At 43.8% G+C, this 22,480-nt stretch overlaps 1 protein-coding gene across 4 annotated transcripts in view; it reads left to right on the forward strand.

The window, feature by feature from the left end:
• MINDY4B (MINDY family member 4B) overlaps positions 1-22,480 on the forward strand; it is a 386,720-nt gene that overhangs the window by 266,986 nt on the left and 97,254 nt on the right. For all 4 annotated transcript variants that reach the window (XM_086944142.1, XM_086944141.1, XM_086944144.1 and 1 more), the window contains 2 exons: positions 6,608-6,727; positions 14,749-14,843. In XM_086944142.1, the coding sequence (XP_086800268.1) occupies positions 6,608-6,727; positions 14,749-14,843 (215 nt within the window). The remainder of the gene's footprint in view (positions 1-6,607; positions 6,728-14,748; positions 14,844-22,480) is intronic.

Below are 22,480 nucleotides of genomic sequence, written 5' to 3' on the forward strand. Positions count from 1 at the left end.
CTTTGCGGCCCTCAGGCAGGATGTTGCCTCTGACAACAAACAAATAAAGACTGACATCCAAGAAATTGGCGATCAGGTAGACTCGCTGGAGCATGCAGGTAACCAACGCAATGAAGAATTTACTGAACAGATTCGAGAACTGCTAGACCTCAGGGACCACAAGGAGGAACTTCACCTCTGACTGGAAGACCTTGAAAACCGCTCGAGGCAATCCGGTGGAAATCGAAGTCGGCCTGCAGGTGAGTATCCCCACCCCGCAAGATGCTGACCAATAGTCGGTCATTAGGACCCATACACCAAGGTGTGCTTAACACCCAGCGGAGGGCAAGTTGGTTGTTATATTTGTTCTCTTTCTTGCCTTTTCTATCTACCCTCTCCCTTTACCCACTACCTCTTTGGATCTGGGGGATATTTTTGTTGTTGACTTGGATAGGCCACCGATCAGGTACATGGGAGACACAGGCTCCTCCAGGAGGGGACAAGCCACAGAGGGGTTGAGATAACTACTGGCACATGGACGGAAGGGGGCCAAGGGGTCTGTATGACTCAGTACTCAGTGGTGCTGGCGTCGGGGATGTCTCAGGGATTGGGTCTCCTCCTGGAATGAGGGTGTCTGGTGGGCGCACTGCCTCCTTCTGGGAGGCGGGTGATATGGGACTTGTAGTGTACTTGCAATGCTGGGATGGGGCTTATTACTGCCCTCGTAGGTGGATGTGAGATGGGGGGAGCTTGTGTGCCCCCTGAAAACACTCTGACTTGGACAGTTCCCTAATTCTAATTTTATTATGATATTTAAAGTTACACTACTGAGCTGCAATGTCAGGGGCCTTAACTCACCTGTTAAATGAGACACACTCCTTACCTTGCTGAGAGACACCAAGTGGGACATTTGCCTCCTGCAAGAGACTCATCTATTAAGAGCTGATTGGAAAAGCCTGCACTCTAGATGGATCGACAGGCAATATTTCTCATCCACTGCGGGAAAGAGGGCACAAGCAGCCGTTTTACTATGTGTATACCTAGCACCAGGGTTTGGTGCTAGGTATACACGCAGAGACACCAGGAAGGATGTTGGCGCTGCGAATAGCAATGGGGAATCATTTGTAGACAATTGCATCTATTTACAGCCCAAATGAGCATCAGGAAGCATTCCTCAGAGACACCCTGAACGCTATCCTTGAATCCCCTGATGAGGACTTAATACTGTGGGGGGGACTTTGAATATAGTACCAGATTCATAGCTAGACAGATTGGCACAGCGATTGGGCCATTCTGGGCCACTATCAGACTCCATGACACAGAGACTGAGGGAGGTAGGACTAACAAATGCATGGAGACACCACTTCCCTACCACTAGGGATTACCCATCTTTTCGGAGGCCCAGCAAACCTATGCATGCAAAGACTTGTTTCTGACATCTACAAGGTCACGAGAGACACACGAGAGGTCACGATAGGGACGGTGGCTCTTTCAGATCACTCGCCTCTCTCCCTCGAACTGCACCTGACCAGAGGCCTCCACGACAGAGAACGTGGAGATAAACCACAAACTGCTCACATATGAACCTAATATCAAAGATATACGGACTGCGATACAGACATATTTAGAGACCAATGTCGATGGTTCCACCCTGATTTCCCTGTTGTGGGATGCATTGAAGGCAGTCATAAGGGGGCGCTTTCTGGCAATCACCGCAGGCTTGAATAAGGACAGAAGGGATAAACGGGAGCACTTGGAATCGCAGATCAAAGAACTGTAGGGAGTTCATCACCGTAATGGTGCAGTCCAAGTTAGACGACAACTTTTGCGGCACGACAGCAGCTGTAAGCCCTGGACTGTGACCGGGCGGAGTATTCTCTCTTGTGCACCAAGCAAGCGGTATTACATGGGGGTACAAAACCAGGAAACTCCTGGCTAACATGCTTTGTGCATCAGACACATATGCATCGCATTACAGGGATTAGAAACCACCAAGGCGCAACACTCCGATCAGACTGCGGCATTGCCGCTACCTTTGAGTCCTTTTATACCGCCTTGTATTTCGCTGACCATCTGGACCCCACATTGGCCGAGGACTATGTGCGCAATGCCCCGGTCACCGCACTCCTGGACCTTGATGCAACCAAGCTGGATACGGATGTCAGGCAGGACAAGACCTATGTGCCATCCCGGGGCTCTACTCCGGGAAGGCTCCTGGGGAAGACAGCTTCTCGACTGACTTCTACAAAACCTTTGCTCCTGACTTGGCTCTGGTACTAGCCCGCCTTTTGAACTCATTGACACTGGCACTATGACCCCATCAATGGCGATGGTGGAGGTGGTCGTGACTCCCAAGGACTGTGCATCTTACCATCCTATTTCATTATTAAACGTGGATCTACAAACTTTTACAAGCATACTCGCAGCCCGACTGGCTCCCTATGTGCAGAGACTTGTGGACCCGAATTAATCAGGGTTCATTCTAGAGTGAAACTGTATCGATGGGATGCGACTGTTGTGACATTTCTTAGATAAGATCCAACGCACCCAACAGCCCGTGGAGCTCCTCTCAGTTGATGCTGAAAAGGCGTTCGACCGAGTCCACTGGCCATACCTGAAACAAGTACTCTATCATTTTAGAACCAGAAACAGATTTTTGAGATGGGTAGATTGCATATATAAGAACCCGAAGGCACGTATTAGGGTGAATGGGGTTGCGTCGCAGCCTTTTCGGTTCGGGAGTGGGATCGGGCATGGGTGCCCTCTGCCGCCCCTACTCTCCACTTTATACATGAAGTCGTTTGCTGAAAAAATCCGCCTGGACACCGATATTTCCGGGATCAGGATGGGCGACAGAGAGAATAAAGTTTCGCTCTGCGCGGACAATGTGGTGCTTTTCCTCATGCGGCCATTAACCTCCCTGCCTCCCTTATTGGGAGAAATTGAGACTTTCAGCCAGGCATCGGGCTTAGGGTCAACATTCAAAAGACGTTTAGCCCTTACCTTGACCCTTCCTAAGGCTGAACTACAGCAGATAGTGACGCAATTCCCCAGAGGAACTCCCATATCTTGGGCTGAAGATATTCCCCACGTTGGATAAGACAATACAGGTGAACTATACAACACTTCTGGCTGGGACCCCGGGGGAACTCTTGAACTGGCAGAGGCACACAATGTCATGGCTGAGAAGATTAGCAGCCAATAAATGACACTGCTGCCGCACATTCTTTATGTGATGTAGACACTCCTGCTTCGGGCCCCGCCTCGAATAGTAGCTCAATTGCAGCATCTAATCTGAGGTTTTATATGGGGTGGGAAGAGAGTGCGTATGTCGTGGCACCAGACATATTTGATGCAGGAGGATGGAGATATTCTAGATGGAACAATTGAGATATATGGTTGAGTGATATAAAGAGGAGTCAGAAAAACACGGATGACGTTACAACGCATACTTTTACCACGCATGCCTTTACAACGCGGTTTTTACATCGCAAACCTTTACAACGCATAGCGCTTTGGGGTGCTGGATAGTCAAAAGTTTAATTTACTATTCCAACTCCAGTCCCCGTGGACACTAGGGAAGGTGTTGGATAGTAAATTCAACTTATTGCCTATCCTAGAGCGCCCCCCAGCGCAATGCGTTGTAATAGTTTGCGTTGTAATGGTCGCGTTGTAATGGTAGTGCGTTGTAAAAGTTTTGTTGTAAAGGTTGTTTATCGAAAAACACTGGTGCTTTATCGACCACTAGATTTCCGGAAGGTGCCTTGGCTCCCTAAGCGACACCGTCTGGTTGGGGTTTATGTCTTTCCGGTTCTAAGAGCCACCTTCGGAGGGTGGGATAGGTTACAGGAGCCCTGCGGCCTATCGACTTCTTTGTCACCACTGACTCCTTCATAGGCAACCCAGACTTCCCTCCGGCAAATATGGGGAACAGCTACCTTAAATAGAAAGAGGCCAACTGCAAAAGAATTGGAGACCTCTTTGATGAAAAGGGAGTAATGGACTTTCTACACCATATTACAGGCTTTGGAGTCCCTGAGGATGCATATTGGCAATTTCTAGCCCTGCGCCATTGGGTGACCCAAGCCCAAGTGTACCCCCACGCTAGCCGGCTCCTCACGAAGTTCGAGCGATGGTACATAACTCAGACCTCTGACAAACGTTTGTTATTGGACATATATACCTTTTTGAAAGCACCTAGGCAGAGCATTAAATCCCTCGCATAGCGCAAGCGGGAGTCAGGAACTTGAACACAAATTTTCCCCTAAAGAGTGGCACAATATCATCCACAGAGCCAGGGCCTCCTCATGCAGTACTGTGGGTAAGGAAATGTTCTAAAAGATAGCGCATTATTGGTACTATACCCCCGCTAAGGTTGCGCAGTGGAAACCGGGAAGGAATGGTCTCTGCTGGTGCTGATGCGGAGTGCTCGGCACCCTTACACATTTCCTCTGGCACTGCCCGAAAATACAAACGTTCTTGGGACTCGGTCCTGCGGGACATAGAAAATATTCACAACACTGACATACCCAGGTTCCCCAGCTACACATAGCTAGGACTCCCCAATGCCCTCACATATCCTCTCAAATCTTGCTGAGGTAGAGCGATCACTCTGACCCTGGGCGCAGCCAGGCAGGTGTTGTTGTCCAGATGGGGGACAGAAGACAGCCCCGGCCCAAATAGATTGGCTTCATTTGGTGTGGGGGACACTGGGTATGGAAAAAATCACGGCAAGCCTCTCACGCACACAATCCAAATTTGACAAGACCTGGGGCACCACAATATAATGCTTATCTACGGAATTCACAGAGCTTACATGCCCTAGATACCTCTGAGTCCTGCATCTCACCAAAGCTTCTCACTCCATGGAAGACTAAACCCACGCATAACTGAACACCCTAATGTGGTTCCGAAACATATCCAGCCACGGCCGGCATTGGGAGTACCGGCAGGGCAGTGACGTGGGAAGGGGGAGGGGCAGGGTGGGGGGTAGTAATATATGGATTACGGAGTTTTACAGGTAAGTAAACATTTAAAGCGGTACAAAAGGGGGTGGTGATGGACGGAGCATCTGAATCAATCAAACACTCACACCCAGTCAAAAGATCTGGGTTTAATCCATCACCGTTCTTTAGCCCACTCTGCCACCCCAGTTCAGACATGGCTATATGCAAATCAGTCTGACCCTGCACCTCATGGGAACAGTCCAGCCCGAACTGCCAAGCCATGTCTTCCCTGGACCGGAAACAAGCTTCCGAGGACCGGATTCTGGCATTCCAGCCGTCTTCAGCCCGGCTTGCTTGAATCCAGTGGCAAAGTGAGCAAGGGACTCACGTCTGAGCATACCCTGCCACACTTATGGCGGCCAAAAGCGGTACAAAAGGGGGTGGTGATGGACGGAGCATTTGAATCAATCAAACACTCACACCCAGTCAAAAGATCTGGGTTTAATCCATCACCGTTCTTTAGCCCACTCTGCCACCCCATTAAACATTTAAATAAATAAAACGAATTTCGTTGCGCGCAATGCATGGCATTTGGGGATGCAGTGCACTCAACGAAATTCGTTTTATTTATTTGAATGTTTACTTACCTGGGAAGCTCCGTAATCCATACATTACTACCCCCCACTGTGCCCCTCCACCTCCCCACGTCACCGCCCTGCAAGTACTCCCACTGCCGGCCGCGGCTGCACATATCACTGTGACAGCCTACCGACACTCCATGCAAGCCTGCCCCTTTTCCTGCTTTCTATCTTTTCCTTCTCTACCTGAGTTGAATATTCTTCACTGTTCCCCACCGGCCAGTGGATGTAGGGGGTGGCTTTTGTTTTTCATGAACTAAAATCAATAAAGAGATTTAAACCATAAATGTGAGATTGCAGATCGGAAGCTTCCATCATCCGGTCCACCTGTCACTGATGCTCTGTTGACAGTGCAGGTGCAACTTCGTGCTTGCCCTGTGAACAGGGCATTTACTGTAATTGCGAGGTACCGACTTGCGCCCAGCACATAAAATGTAAATGTAAATGTACTGTGAAGCGTGCACTGTGGTGCAACCTGAGACCGTGTGCTAGATGTACAATTTCGACCCTGGTGTGTGGCTTGAAGCAGCATGATCACATGCCCTTGGCTAGGAAATCTTTTTGTTGGATACCAGTAAAAAGCAGAGTGCAATTTAAGATTGTTTGTCTAAGTTAACTTTCTCTGTCGGTTTTATGAAGACTACTTTCAAAATAGTTTGGCACAATATGTCTCATGGAGAAATCTGCAAATAGAAGCATACAGACATCAGACAGGCTTTGTCTCAAGACTGGTTCGAAGGAACAGCAATGGGGTCCTGCACTTTACCCACCTATGGCAGTGCCAGTCTGTGACCTCCTTCTATATGCAGCTTGAGCCACACTTGTCCAAAACTGGACTGTCCCTCAGTGTGGATCCAGGGAAGTGCCTTAAGTGTGATAACTGTGCTATACATGTGTTGTCATTCACTCATTCATTTACTCACTTTCACTATAAAATGCTTATTCATGATCTTGTGATCTGATGAGCTATGTATAAATATTTTGATTAATAGTGCCCTGAGTAAGGGGTGTGATTTAACATACAATTCATGTTTCTTTTATTAGGAGCTGAGAAAAACACTCTTTGGGAATGCATTACATATTTTTACCTACGAATGGAAGAAATCTTATTTTAAATTCTGCGAACCTTATTCAGATTTATCCTTTGCACTGGAAGCAGAGAAGGTAAACATTTGGTTAAACTCGTTAAGAATAAAATTAGTTTGCAAATTGTTTGGTAAGTGGTCTAGTCTTTTAGTGTTTTTCTCTAGTGTCTGTAATCCTGGAACATGTGTTCAACAGGTGAAAATTGAAGAAATATTTCAGTTTTTTCTCATGAACGACGAACTCCATGAGAGAATAATTTGATGTTCATCACAGCAAGAGCATTGCTGAAAAATTTAGGTGGGGTAGTGTGGAAATTCTAATGCCATAGGTTTAGAGTTTACTTCCCATCACTCCTTGGTTGCCAATCACTGCTTGTTTAGGTATTTACCTAATACATTAGGTTGCCTTCCTTAAAATAAGAATGCTGCTAGAACCTGTAAAAAGAAGCAGAAACTGTGAACGGTGTATTTTTGTCACCTAAGGAAGGATTGAGTGAAGAAAGGCCGTTCTTAAGGTCAGGAAAGGTGGTTTTCAGCCAAGAAGAAGAGAATTTAGTGGCTGGTACAGAAGAGCCAATGCTGTGCCTTAATTTTATCTACCAAATTAAAAATGATGAGTGGATTGTTTAAGTTAATTTCCACTATTGATAACCAGTCTGGGCCTCAATCTAGTCCATAGTTGTTTTGCCCCCATGCTTCCACAGGCAGGAAAGACCTTTACGAAAACCAGCTGTGGTTCTGGTCCAAGAGTACCAGTCGAGCCCGTATTGCCAGGCAAGGTCCCATATGAGCGGAAACACAAGCTACCCAGACTGATTTCTGCATATTTGGGTCTTATCGGTAGAGTTCAGTTTGAGTACTATGGCACAGTGAGCAAGGGACCAACATCTGACCAAACCTGTCATAGAGATTGCTAGTGGCTAAGATTAACTGAAGCATTCCTTCCATCACCTTGTTGTTTGTTGCAATATGACCAATAAGTGCAAAGAGATATATATATATATGGTAGGTATCTGTACTAAGTGGTAAAGTGGATGCAAAAATACGACCTGGAATGCAGCCTGAATGATCACCAGTGGCTCAGATTGGTACACAGTCAAAATATCGAGTTTTAAATTTCAACCTACCAAAATATCGTGTTTTAAATTTCGAAGGTGCAGAATATCGATGTCAAGAATATCGTTGGACAGAATATCGACCCTAAGGTAAGTAATATCGAAATTTTTTATATCGATGTAAGTAATATCGAAGTTAGGAATATCGATAGCATATATATCGATGTAACTAATTTCAATGACACTAATATCGATATTTGTATTATTTTTTTGTGTTTTATTATGTATGTGTTATATGTTTTAGCTAAGTATTTAAAATAAATTATATTATATGTGTATTAATTTTATATATAAATAAATGTATTTATAAGTAAATTATATGTTTTAGTACTGGAGCGTGTTGTGGGTTTATAGGGGAATAGGGTGGGAAGTAATTTAATTGTAATTAATAAAAGATTTTTTTATGTATAATTTATTTTGTAATTAATTATTAATTGGCAATTAATTATTGTAATTGATAAATTAATTATATAATTGGTAATTAATGTTAATTTTAATTAAATGTTATGTTTTAGTACCGGAGCGGGTTGTGGGTTTATAGGGGAATAGGGTGGGTAGTAATTTAATTGTAATTAATAAAATATTTATTTATGTATAATTTATTTTGTAATTAATTATTAATTGGCAATTAATTATTGTAATTGATAAATTAATTATATAATTGGTAATTAATGTTAATTTTAATTAAATGTTATTTTATAGTACCTGAGAGTGTTGTGGGTTTATAGGGGTATTGGGTGGAAAGAAATGTTATTGTAAATATTTTATTATTTATACATTTTTAGTTATGGATAATTTTTGTATTACATAATTATTAATTGGTCCTTAATTATTTTAATAGATAATTATTTTTTAAATTGTCAATTAATATTTGTATTTTGTAAATATGTTTTAATAACTAGAAACATTAATTAATTGTTAAAGATTTAAAAAAATATATTAATTAGTATAATGTTTTTTTAATATTTAATATTGATTTAAATTTAAATAATATTTTATTGTTATGATAAATAATGTATTATTTAATATTTATTATTTGGTGAGTAATATTTAATAATTATTATTTATTTGTGTTTGTTGTTAATATATTGTCAATTAATTATTCAAATGTAATTGGTTTTATTAATTATTAATTGTTTTTTATTGATGTTGATTTATTAAAAAAAATTAATTATAAATTATTTAGAAGAATGTTAAAATAAAAATCTATGTTATTAAATGCTTTCCCTACTGTTGCACCCTTTGGAGTTTGAATAGTAATTTTCCCCCTATGCTATCCAAAGCTTTCCCTACTGTTGCACCCTTTGGAGTTGGAATAGTAATTTTCCCCCTACGCTATCCAAAGCTTTCCCTACTGTTGCACTCTCTGGAGTGGGAATAGTAATTTTACCCCCTACACTATCCAACCCATTCCCTACTGTTGCACTCATTGGAGTGGGAATAGTTATTTTTACCTATCCGCTATCCAACGCTTTCCCTACTATTGCACCCACTGGAGTGGGAATAGTAATTTTTACCCGTACGCTATCCAACGCTTTCCCTACTGTTGCACTCACTGGAGTGGTAATAGTAATTTTTACCCACCGGCTATCCAACGCTTTCCCTACCGTTGCACTCTCTGTTGTGGGAATAGTAATTTTAACCCCTAAACTATCCAACACTTTTCCTACTGTTGCACCCACTGGAGTGGGAATAGTAATTTTTACCCGTACGCTATCCAACGCTTTCCTTACTGTTGCACTCACTGGAGTGGTAATAGTAATTTTTACCCACCGGCTATCCAACGCTTTCCCTACTGTTGCACTCTCTGGAGTGGGAATAGTAATTTTACTCCCTACACTATCCAACTCTTTCCCTACTGTTGCACCCTTTGGAGTTGGAATAGTAATTTTTACCCTTACGCTATCCAACGCTTTCCCTACTGTTGCACTCTCTGGAGTGGGAATAGTAATTTTACCCCCTACAATATCCAACACTTTCCCTACTGTTGCACCCTTTGGAGTTGGAATAGTAATTTTTACTCTTACGCTATCCAACGCTTTCCCTAATGTTGCACTCATTGGAGTGGGAATAGTAATTTTTACCTATTTTCTATCCAACACTTTCCCTACTGTTGCACCCTATGGAGTTTGAATAGTAATTTATAGCCTTACGCTATCCAATATAATTTATATTTATTTATGTATTTTATAATATTTTTATTATGTTACATAATGTTGTGTTTAATTAATTTTTTAAATATTGAAAGTATATTTCATTGTTTTTATGTATTAAATATAAATATTTAATATTATTCATGTTATTATTTTATGAGTGTTGATGTTTTTGTAATTTATAGTATTTGTTAATATTTTTAAATTAATTAAAAAAATAATAAATATTATAATTAATTAAATATATATTACATATTGTATGTTTAATTTTAATTAAATTTTTAACATTAAATATGTATTCTTTATTAATTTTAAACATTCTAAAATATTTTTACATAAGTTTAAATTATATAAAAGTATTATTTACTTTATATTTCTTTTTTTAATAACAAAGAAAAACGATATATTTAATTACGATATTTTTAACATCAATATTTTAGTTTCGATATTTTTGTACTTACCATGTTGTAGATAGGGTGTCGATATACTTGCCTTCGATATTCCAGCGTCGATATTTTGTCTGTCGATATCCTGTCTCTCGATATTCTGTCAGAGATTCGCTTAGATTAATTCTGCAGGAAAACCAGACTCATTCCTCCTCCAACAACACACTACCCAGGTAAGTCTGGATGGCTCTGCCTGGTAGTTCGGCCATCACAGAGTTCCCATGCCCACTCCACACCGCAGAGGGGCAAAAGAGCCCTCCTTGATCTCCAGCCACCCTTTCCTCGGTTGGGACTGTCAGCCCAATCCATTCGCTCAGACTGCCTCAGGTAAGTGTCTTACATCCTTCTGGAGCCTAGGCATAGGGGGATAAGCAGAGTTAAGCACACAGCCAACTCCCTCTCCACATGGCCTGCCCTGTAAGCCCATTTTCCTCAACTATTAAGCCCCAAAAGGGCTTACAGACCTGGGAGAGATACAAATCAGGGTTAGTCGACCATGCCAGCCCTCCAGTCAACCCGTGGGCCAGCTGGCCTTCTGGTCATCTGGTCGACCAGCCAGTGACCAGATGGCCCAGAGTGATCAGGTAACCAGAATATCCAGGTATGTGGTAGCCAACAGCCACCAGATGGCCATGCACGCTGAGGCCAGCACTCAGGAGGTTTCTTCCTAGAGACACCTCTCAGCAAATCCACTGGTGCCCCTTCAGACCATCTGGTCGTTCTACTGACCTCTGAAGAGTCTGACCTGGTGGCACAGAGCAGAAAGTGGAGGCCCACCATCTGCACAGCACATGGTGGAAGGTGCCTCTCATGGGCCAGCACCGCATCCTTCCCAACAGTCGTTAGCTGATGGACACCAGTGATTGGGGCAGGTACACTGCAAATCACACCAATTCTTGCAACTTGCTGCATTATTTTTTGCCATGCAAGCAGAGTGAACCACCACCAAGAGTCAATGCATATTTCACTGTTTGCAGTGCCACCCATCAACCATAGGTGTGGTGAGACATCCCGGCATCCCATCAGGCTTCCTCTCTGGAAGTCAGCTTAAATTGTTTAAGGAGTGCTTGTCCCAGGGGCTCCATCCTGCCACTGCGCTATCTTCTCCCATGGCAGCAGAGGCAGGCAGTTCCATGTTGTCCCTTCTGGACAGAACTGCATGAGTCTTCAAACCCAAGCCCAGCTAAACGGGACAGGGCCGGCAGGTACCTTGATACTAGGGAGGGTCACTCCACCTGCACATCAGCCATCAACCACCCATGAAGCCAGTGGGAGCCAGGGCTCAATCCCTGTACATCATGAGTCCCCAGCTTAGGTATGAACACTAACCCATATTGAAGTTCCCAGGCCCCCCTACCCTGGTGGAAGACATCAAGAAGAGAAGAGCCAGGTTCCTCCACACCATCGCCAGACTTGCTATTTTTAGTCAATACCTTCCCAAGTAGGTGGTGAGTAATTTGCACACTACCTTCCCTCCTTGGATGTGGTAGCCATTTCTCAGGCTCCACCTCCGGAATGAAACCCTGATTCCTGTCACCTGTGGTCACCATGGTATTCCCAGAAAGTACCATCAAAGGTTGATAGAGTGGACATCTAATTGTATTGTCACCATCAAAGGGACATACGATTGGCCCACGGTTATCTAGTGTCTCCAAAACGGGCAGGTAAGCCTGGATTGGTCTTGGTCTGATAAATGCACGCACTCAGGAAGCTCAGCGCTTGTCGGCACATATTAGCTCTATAATTAACACAATTATCCAAATAACAGGTTCAACAATCAATAGAACCATATTTGAATATGAGAGTAATTAGCAGTTTCACTATATTGGCCATGTGTACATACACTTGCTTGGCATAATCTTTGAGACAAGCATATACTACTGTCTGGGTCTACCAGGTAACCACACCTGATGGACAGAAGGAAGAGTTTAGTGCCATTCCAGACCAACCTTTGCACTCCTTAGGAGCCTGCGGTAGAAGCTCCTGCTTACCTGAACTGGTCGGGGGAGCCAGGGAAGTCATATTGGGACCGAAGAGCCCAACCCACTCTACAACGACAGGATGGGAGAGGTAAACCGAGGGGCAGTCTGAGCGAGACACAGGACCTGATGCAGAATTGCGCTGGGCAGAGCAGGGCAACGGCATGGTATGTGGGGCATGGACCACCAGGCAGTATTCGGGACTAGCATCCCTGACCTCATCCACTCTGGTCAGACCACTGGGGGTACACTCTGCCTGGAGCTTGACCTTTCCTCTACTTGGTGGCATTTGAGCAAGGCAGACCCTCACATCGGACAGTCTGGGTGGAGTGGAAGCTCTTTACTTGAAACAAAAGCTGAGGTAAACCAAGCAGTGCATCCCTAGATGGACCATGTGTGCCCAATCGACCTGAGTACGGTACCCACAGATTTCAGCACCCACAGAAACTGTAAAGGCGAGTCCAAGAGTTCCCAGCAACCGGGGAAAAAGATAAATCAACAAAGGGGTTAGCGTATCTTGGCCCTAATAATCTGGGGGAAGTATACCTGCCTTTCTTGTAATCCATGCATACTGAGTGATAGAAGGAGCCACTGAATCAGGCTCACACAACCTCCTGGAGCCCTGGCTGGGCTTGGAGAGTCAAATGAGCTCTCAACAGATCCTGGCAATCTGCACATGCCATGCATTCCTATGTCCCAATCAGAAAGACAGACTCCGAGCGACTCGATGGCTGGGCTTGAAGGATTGCCATCTGATTGCACTCTGTCCTATGACAAAGATCACTCTCATAGAAAAGAAGGAGAGTTGAGAGGAATTCCAGTCCAGCACATGTCGCTCCAGGCTACCTGAGCTGAACTTTGCCAGGCTGAAGAAGTCACAGCTCCTGTGGGAATGACATCTTCAGCCTGACAAAGCACCTCGAGGCCCTCCGCTCATGACGAGGGAGACTTTCACTGATTGCCTCGAACTTTGGCAATTCACTTCTAAGGCCTACAGTGCCCATGGCTGAGTGTCAATCACTAACACCTTGCCACAGAATGGGGTGGAGTCAGAAGTCTCACTGACTCCACCGTACTCTGTGACGAGTGAGGAACTGCAGCATTCCCTCATTGGCTGATCTAACATCAGCCAATGAGTAAGGCTTGGGCCTGCTGCCTTGCCCAAGGTCAGCCAGTGAGGAAAGGCAGCCTTCCCACCCCTCGTGGGATCTCCGAGGCACAGCTGCGCAGGTATGACTTTATTTTAAATGTTTGGTACATGCGTGCATGAATATATGGAAGTGAGTGTTGTAAAATGATGTGTGTGTGTTGGTGTGTGCATGTGTGAATACATGAGTGAAAGTGAGAGTTTACGTGTACTTTTGTGCCTCGACCACCCCACCTCTGCCAGGGCCGGCCTTAGGCATGTGCAAGCTGTGCACCTGCACAGGGCCACCAAACCCCAGGGGCCACCACACCAATATATATCCTTAATATATTTACCTTCTGAGGATGGATACATGTTTGTGTGGCGGCCCCTGGCAGGGATTTGGCGGCCTCCGGTTCAGTTCCACTTCTAAACACCCTGACCCCCCCCCCCCCCCCCCTCTTTACTGGCCTCCTTGCTCTGCCCCACCCGGACCCCCTCTTCCGGGGCCCCCTACCTACGCTCCCTGCCCAGGGCCACCATGACCCTAGAGCCGCCCCTGCCTCTGCTAATAGTACAGGCTGCCACTGTGATAGAATGGCCTTTTGCCATCACCTTTCCATCACGACTTTCAAATTCACGCAATGTGTATCTTGTGACTTGCAGTGACAAATGTGAGTTGAAATTTTAATTTGTGCATTGCTAATTAGTTCTCTGTATTTTGGAACTGAGCTATGTCAACTTTCAAAATATATATTACGTTCACATACTTGGTCTAGTGACTTGAAAGCCTATTTGGAGTGATTCATTCATAATGTTAGTCCTACTCCTCTCACTAAATTTCTTACATTTACTAATTCAAATTCATTCCTTTTCAATCCTTGAGTAAATTATGTCTGGCCTAAATGCGCATGCACATATTTGAGTCACAAAAACATCATTTTTGCCACAGGGACTCCTTCCTGCAAGTTGAGGAACGAATACACACATGGTCAAAGAAACTAATGAGAATAATGTGGATTGTTTCATTATTTTCTAAAAAGAACTACCCTTTGTATGTTCATTCTTCTCCTAATTTAATTTTAAGATATGCATGAACTTTTCACATCAACACTTCATGTAATTTGCGCTTCTTTTACCTTTTGTGAAAAATGTCCATATTACTCATCTGTTGTCAGAGTAGGAGCTTTTAAGGGCACAATTATCTTTTGTGAAACAGCCTCTCTATTATTGAAGGAATCTTACTCTATACTAACTAGGTGTCCATCTGTGTTGTTCTAGGGAGGTGCGAGAGCAGTTCAGATGGCGGTTCAGGCAAACATCATCAAGTACTTGCTGTTTGTCAAAAACAATGAGCTACACGGTCATCTTCATAGGTAAGCTAATAATATCTTGAAAGGAGTTGCAGTGTGATGAATGCTGAATTTTCATAAACGCTGTCAGATGCTTTCTGATGTTCAATAATATCGCCTCTTTTAATTAAATATATTTTCTTTTTTATTTCAACATGTTTTATTAGATTTTTCATACAAGAAACACATTAGCAATTCTGTTACAGGGTTTGCATCGATTCGTCCACTCGCTTTTAGTCTATATAATTCTATGCATTCCCTACCTGTCTTAACAGTCAAGAAGGGAAGGAAAATAGAAAGGCGCATGAAAGCAAGGAGTGAAAGAAGAGATAGAGTACAGGCACCTGAGATTTACATTGCCTATACATTACGTCTGACATTGGATGGGGCCATTAGGCAAATGTATAAATCTGCCTTAAACAAATATCACGCCCTCTGCAACACAGCTAGGGCAGAGCACGTCAACCTGACGATTTTAAATGCCCAAAATCGCCCCAAAGCTCTCTTTAAAGCCGTACAGGAACTCTTGGGCGCTTCCTGCCAGCTGAAAGCTACTTGTTTAGACGCCACGCAATGCAATACTCTGGCAGACTTTTTTATCTCTAAAATCGATGGCATCTACGCTGACTTTAGAGACCCAACCTCTACCCATCTACCTTCGGAACAGCCCACACTAGATTTTTTCAGTGAACACGAGGCTCTGGACCAAACTCTTAGTAGCCCCGCTCAGCAGTTAACAACCTGGGACCCTCTTAATATCACCTTATTTCATGATATAATTGGGAACATCAAATCAGGCTCCCCTTTGGATCCCATTCCCCCACAAACTCTACGCGTCCTGGACCCCTCTACCCTTAATCTCATTCTTGAACTACTTAATACTTCCCTAAAGGAAGCGAAGGTCCCCAATTCATGGAAACATGCTATGATAGTACCTTTACTGAAAAAGGTGGATGCAGACCCTAAAAATCCATCTAATTTCCGCCCCATCTCACTCCTTCCGGTCTTCTCAGAAATTCTTGAAAAACATATCAACATGCAACTAACCAAATACGTTGAATCTAGGAATATTCTCCATCAATCTCAGTCTGGCTTTAGGTCAGGTTTTTCCACAGAATCAACACTTTTAGGTGTCTCTGAGACCATCCGATGCCAGGTTGACAAGGGGGAAACCGTGGCACTTATTTTGCTTGACCTAAGTGCCACATTCGATACGGTTTCCCATTTCATCCTTCTTAACACTCTTCAGTCAAATGGCATCACTGGTCTCGCTCTAAAGTGGCTTGCCAGCTTTCCTGCTGATCGAACTTTCCAAGTCTTTTCCACTACCTCTGCTTCCAAAACACACAAGTCTCAATATGGTGTCCCTCAGGGCTCCATCTTGAGTCCCCTACTTTTTAATTTGTATGTTAGACCTTTGGTCACTATTGTGGAACAAGCTGGGCTCACCATTTATTCTTACGCTGATGACACCCAGATCATTTACTCACTTTCCGCCAACCCTCACTCTACTCCTTCTTTCCTATGTTCAGGACTGAACAACATTGCTAAATGGATGCATGAGAACAAATTAAAACTTAACGGGGGGAAGACAGAACTCCATCTGTTCGGCAACAACACTTCTTTGTGGGGTTCCCATCATTGGCCGCCTCAAATGGGCCCCCTTCCTGCCCCCTCCAAAACTGCCCGAAATCTTGGCATTATCTTCGATGACCAGATGTCTATGAAACAATATGCAGTCAGAGTTGCCTCCACGTGTGTAACCATCCTCAAGCTGCTCAAGAAGACCATCTGGATGCTTCCTCACGACACTCAAAAAACCGTAGTCCAGGCCCTAGTAACATCCAGACTGGACTATGGTAATATTCTTTACCTAGGTGCCTGCAAAGAAGTAACTCGTAAACTACAGACAGTGCAGAACATAGCGGTCAGGTTACTCTGCAAACTCCCTAATAAATCCTCTATATCCATTTTCTTACGGAACATTCACTGGCTCCGCATCGAGAGCCGTACAAAGTTCAAGACCCTGTGCTTTATGCACAGGATCAAAACTGGCAAGGCCCCATTTTATCTTAGTTCAACAATATTGTCCCTCTCGCGCCCTCCGCTCTGCCAATCAGCACAGGTTTCAGGTACCTAGGATAAAGAAAGCCAGAATGGGCGGACAGTCCTTTGCTTACCTGGCTCCTTCCCTTTGGAATTCTCTTCCCCTTTACCTACGCACAGAACCTTGCTATCTCAAATTTCGCAAGGACGTTAAGTCATGGCTGTTTAATCTATAGGCTGTCTTCCTCAATCCTGAGTCTCTAACTTGCTGGTCCTCTGCTCTCATCCTGTTCCTAGTGCCGGGAAACCTCGGGGTAGCTGTGCGCTCTATAAACTTAAATATAATAATAATAATTACATTTTTGAGAGTGAGGAGCTTCACTTGGGGGGCCAGGATGTGTCTCCCTGGCCTGCCACGTTTTCCTGGGGGCTCAAAAGAGTCTAGGAACGTGTCCAGGGCCTCCACATCCTTCTGGAGGCTGGTTTCCAGGGTGAATTCTGTAGTGTCATGTTGTCTGCTCCTCTAAGATGCTTGATCCAGTTGAACCATCCTTTGTACGATGTCTTGGAAGTGTCTTTCCAGTTTGTGAGGAGCATTTTTATTGCTGCTGTCATTAGTAAGTCCAGTAGGTCCCTGTCATCTACTGACCTCAACTCAGTGGTCATAAATCCTGTGGTGATAGTGGAGAATTATTTTGTTGGAGTGCAGTCAAACAATTTATTTAAAAACCTAAAGATTTTACCTCAGAATGTTTTAAGAGCTGGGCAATACAGAATAAGGTGTGCTAGATACCCTTTTTCTTTATTGCAGTTCCAGCATACTGCCTCCTTCCTGAGGCCTAATGAGTGTAATTGTGCAGAGGTCCAGAAAGCCTTGTGAAGCAGCCAAAACTTTGTTTGTGAGAGTACTGGGAATATCTTATTACGTGAAGCCGATGTCCATACTATGGCCCACTCTCGGTCATTGAAAGTGGCTTTACTTTGATTATTCCAGTAGGCAACTGTCTTGTCGTTAAGCTTGGGGGATTTAGAGCGGAGGAGTTTGTAGAGGTGTGAGACCAGGTGTCCTAATTTATTTATTTTAGAAATGAGCTGGAAGATTGACGTTTGCGAGATTAAAAGTTTGGTTTTGGACAAAGCCAATCTGATTTTTAGGAAGTTATAAAATTCGATAACATTTAGTTTGTGTTTTTCCTTGAGGGCCGCAGGTGATGGGGGTAGGTTTCGTTTTCTAATTGGAGGGGATAGCATATTCCTTTCTCAATCCATTATTCAAAGGTTAAGCTTTTTCCCTTGTATAGAATCTTGCTATTGGCCCAGAGTGATTCGTTTTTCGACCCTATAATGCTGTTGTCTAGCTTTTTATCTACCTTTAGAAGGGCGATTTGAGTGTTTTTAACAAACGGCTTTGAGGTATAGGGGTATCTGTTTGCTGTTAGTAGAGCAAGAGGACTTAGGTTGTTTAGGATGGCTTTCTCCACCTGCAACCATGCCGGTGTGTAGTCATTAGGTGGCGCTATCCAGTAAGAGCTTTGTTTTGCTTGAAACGCTAACTGGAAAGTTTTGAAGTCTGCTAGGTTTACCCCTCCTAGATTTTTTCTCCAGTCTTAATGTTTTTAATGCTTATCCTTGCCTTCTTGCCACACCAAAGGAAATTTGAGATTATAATATCAACTTTGCGGTGGAAATCATCTGTGAGGAGGAGTGGGAGCACGTTGATCAGATAGTTAATCATTGGCGTGATCATCATTTTGATCGTTTCTATTCTGGCCCACCATGTTATTAACTTTGGTGACCATGAGTCTAGGAGTTTCTTAATCTTCTCTAGCATTATTTTCTCATTATGATGTAGTGTGTCGATTAGGTCATTGCCAAATTTTATACCCAGGTATTTGATGTATGCCGCTTGCCAGGATAAGCCTGACCCCTCCAGACTGTCACTCATGCAGTGAATATTTAGTGGTTTGCATTCAGATTTGTCATTATTTGATTTATAGCCAGAGAGCCCGGCGTATTCTGCTATTGTGTGCATCAGGCCTACAATTGAGGTCTTCGGCTGTTCTGTTACTATTGAAATATCATCAGCGTAGGTGGCTACTTTTATGTCAATGCCGTTGATATTTATGCCCTTTATGTTCTTGTTTAGTTTGATGTCTTGGATGAGAGGTTCTAGTGTTATTAGGAATAGCGAGGGGGACAGTGGGCATCCTTGTCTGGTGCCCTGTTGTAAGGTGAATGGTTCAGAGAGTGACCCATTAACAACTATACCGGCTGATGGTTCCCGGTACAGGGCCATCACCATCTGTGTGTAACCTTCTCCTAGGTTGAAGGTCTGCATACAGCGCTCCAGGAATTCCGAGGAGACTTTGTCGAAGGCCTTCTCTGCGTCCAATGTAATGGCCACAGCTGGTTCCAATTTGGTAGATGCCTGCTCTATGATATGGCAGAGAAGTTGTGTGTTGTCATTGGACAGAAGCCCACCTGTGAGTTACTTATTAGCTTGGGGAGAGCGGAATTTAGTCTGACTGCCAGTATTTTAGCATATATCTTGCAGCGCATGTTTATAAGGGATACGGGTCTGTAGTTTTTTGTTGAGAAGTGGTCTTTACCTTCCTTGGGGATAACTTTAATGTTAGCCTCTAACATGGATTGTGACACCCCCCCCCCCCCCCCCCCCATTAGCTGCAGCATGGTTAAAGACCTGTTTCTTAGTTGGTTTCAATTGGCTTAGGAAAGCCTTGTAGAAGGCAGCAGTGAACCCATCTGGCCCGGGGCTTTATTGTCTTTCAGATATTTGACTACCATTTCAATTTCATGATATTCATTTATTGGCCTAGTCTGAGCATCTCCTCTGTGTTTAGCTGCTGTAGCCTGAGTTTATCGAGGTATCTAGAGCATTCCTCTGTATTGAGGTTCTGTGTTTCTTGTATAGTTCCTGTTAGAACTCTTGGAAGGTTGCAAGGATGTCTTTGTGTTTTGTGTGGGTTCTGCTATTTGAGTCAGTGAAAAAAGAGACGGCGAATTGGCTACGTTTGTGTTTTAGTTAGGAGGCAAGTAATTTTCCCTTTTTATTGGCTTTGCATAGATTGAGGGCTTTGTATTTATTGATCTAGTCTCGTCTCGCCCTCTCACTCAGTATTTTGTTGTATTCATACTTCACCTGTGTTAATTTAGTTAATAGTCTGTTATCCTTTACGGCCTTAGCATGGGCTAATTCAAGGCTTTTAATCTCCCGCTCGAGCTTCTCTAGTCTTGAGTTTGTGTTTTAGTTTATTTTTGATTTAATATCAATTATTGTGCCTCTGACCTTCGCCTTCAGGGCATCCCATAGATTATTGGGGCTAGTCCCTGGGATGTCATTACATTTAAGATAGTCCGATATAGTCTCCTCGACCCTTTTTTTGTCTGCGGGGTCTAACAGCACATCGCTGTTAAACCGCCATCTCTGGGGGACGGCTTCGTTATGACAACCGCTCAGCTTTAGACTGATACAAGAGTGGTCTGATACAAGTCTTGGGGCTATGCCTGAATGATCGATTAGGTGTGTATGGGACCCAGGTATTAGTAAGTAATCTATCCTGGTGTAAAAGTTGTGAGGGTTAGAGAAGAAAGTGTAGTCCCTTGTGTCTGGGTGCTGGAGCCGCCATGCATCTTTTAGGTTGTATTTGAAGCAGGTATTTTGGAGGGCTGCATGTGATTTCGTGGGGTGAAAATGACAAGTGGATTGTCTATCGGTTATGTGGTCCAATGGGTTATTAAAGTCCCCTGCCACCACCAAGAGGTCATTTTGGGGGAAGCTCTCTAGCGATTGAGCCACCTCTGTGCAGAATACTGGGTCGCGGTGTTGGGCTCCTATACATTTGCCACGTGGATTAGCTCCTCCCCCTTCTCAGGTGCTTTACCAGTTGCCTCCCCCGCTATCGTTGGATAGTGATTCTATTGTTAAGTTGGATCTTTTGGATACCAGTGTCATCATCCCTTCCCTTTATTTGTCGGCAGGTGAGCACGCCGTCTGTGAGATCCAATTACCTCTCACTAGTTTGGCATCTTCAAAGGATAGTTTGCTCTCTTGTAGTAAGATTATGTCCCCTTTAGTTTTAGCCAGGAAGTCTACGATCTTTCTGCACTTAATGAGGTGGTTAAGGCCCTTCACGTTGAGAGACACAATGTCAAGGTCTGTTGCGAGATTTAGGGCTAGATGTAGGTAATGAAAATTTACCGATTCTAAAATACCGAATTTTACCGATTCGGTATTTTAGAATCGGTAAATGCAATGTAGATAAAAATTCGGAAAGTATTACCAAATCAGTATGATTTGGTATTTACCAAATCGGTATATAGGAATGAATTTGAATTACTGAATCGGTAAATACCGATTCGGTAAAATAGGGTAACACCCTGTTGCACCCCTGAAAAGTGCTTGTGTGCACATGTGGCACACATACATGCCCTAAGGGCATGTATGTCTGCCACATGGCACTGTTGAAAATGCACAGATTTACATTTTCAAAGGTTTTGTTATTCATCACCAACTAATAGTTGGTGGTAAATAATGAATCCTTAAATGTAAAAAGCACTCACTTGAGTGCTCTCTACATTACGGATTTGGTAATTTACCGAATCGGTATGTTAAGAATTCGGTAATTTAACAATTCCTTAAATTACCGATTCGGTAAATAACCGAATCCTACTATTTGGCCACCTACATCTGAAAAGCCTAATTCCGGTCGGTAACGGACGAAATTCGGTAATTTCAGCTGTTACCGACCGGAATTAGGCTTCCTACATCTGGCCCAATGTGTGTTGTTGCCGGCCATCAACTAGGGTGTAGCTTGGTGGATGTATTCGTTCTTTCAGTCACATTATTCTTGTTGTAGCGAGTCAGACCTATTTGTACCGGTTCCCTACTCCCACGGTCCGGTGCATCCGTGCTCCCCCAGTGCTCTGCAAACAATGTACCTTGCAAGTCGGGGTGTGTGTCTGTGTCAGAACTCTTAAGGATATTCGCTAGCAGGGGGTGCCAGGTTAAAGAGAGTAAAGAGGTGAAAAAGGACAGGACAGCTGAGCAGGTAGATAGCAAAGAACTGAAAAATCGATTCCTCCCCTATTCGATGTGGTATATTGGACGTGCGGCAATAGGATCATCGTCCTGTCTCTCGGAGAATAACTATTTGTGGGGATTATATATCTGTAGTCCCAAAGAGAAATTATTAGAATTCTCTAGTCTCTGTTTCTTGAAGTCTCCCCTTCTGTATGCATTACAAAAAAACCTGAGTATCTGACCCGTCAGCAGATAGCTGAAAATAGTCTGAAAATAGTCTGAATCAAAAAGGATACTAGGGATCTTCTTTAGGTTGTGCATCGAAAATTCTGTGTCGTTGTCTTGCTGTTGCTAGTTGCATGTTGGGCTTGCGGATGAGTAAAGGATACTCCCATGAGGTAGACAAGTGTATATATTTGAGGCACCCCCCAATGAGGTAGACGAGTGTATCAACTCAAATTGAAGGTCAAACTTTAGATTTGTGATTTTGGGGATCAGATCCTCAAGAAAGGCCACACAAGAACCTGCTGGGTCCCCTGCCCCCTATGGGAGGCCCAGTATGCGAATGTTCCCC

This window comes from Lissotriton vulgaris, chromosome 11 (genome assembly GCF_964263255.1).
Source record: "Lissotriton vulgaris chromosome 11, aLisVul1.2, whole genome shotgun sequence".
In the NCBI taxonomy this organism is placed as follows: Eukaryota; Metazoa; Chordata; class Amphibia; order Caudata; family Salamandridae; genus Lissotriton; species Lissotriton vulgaris.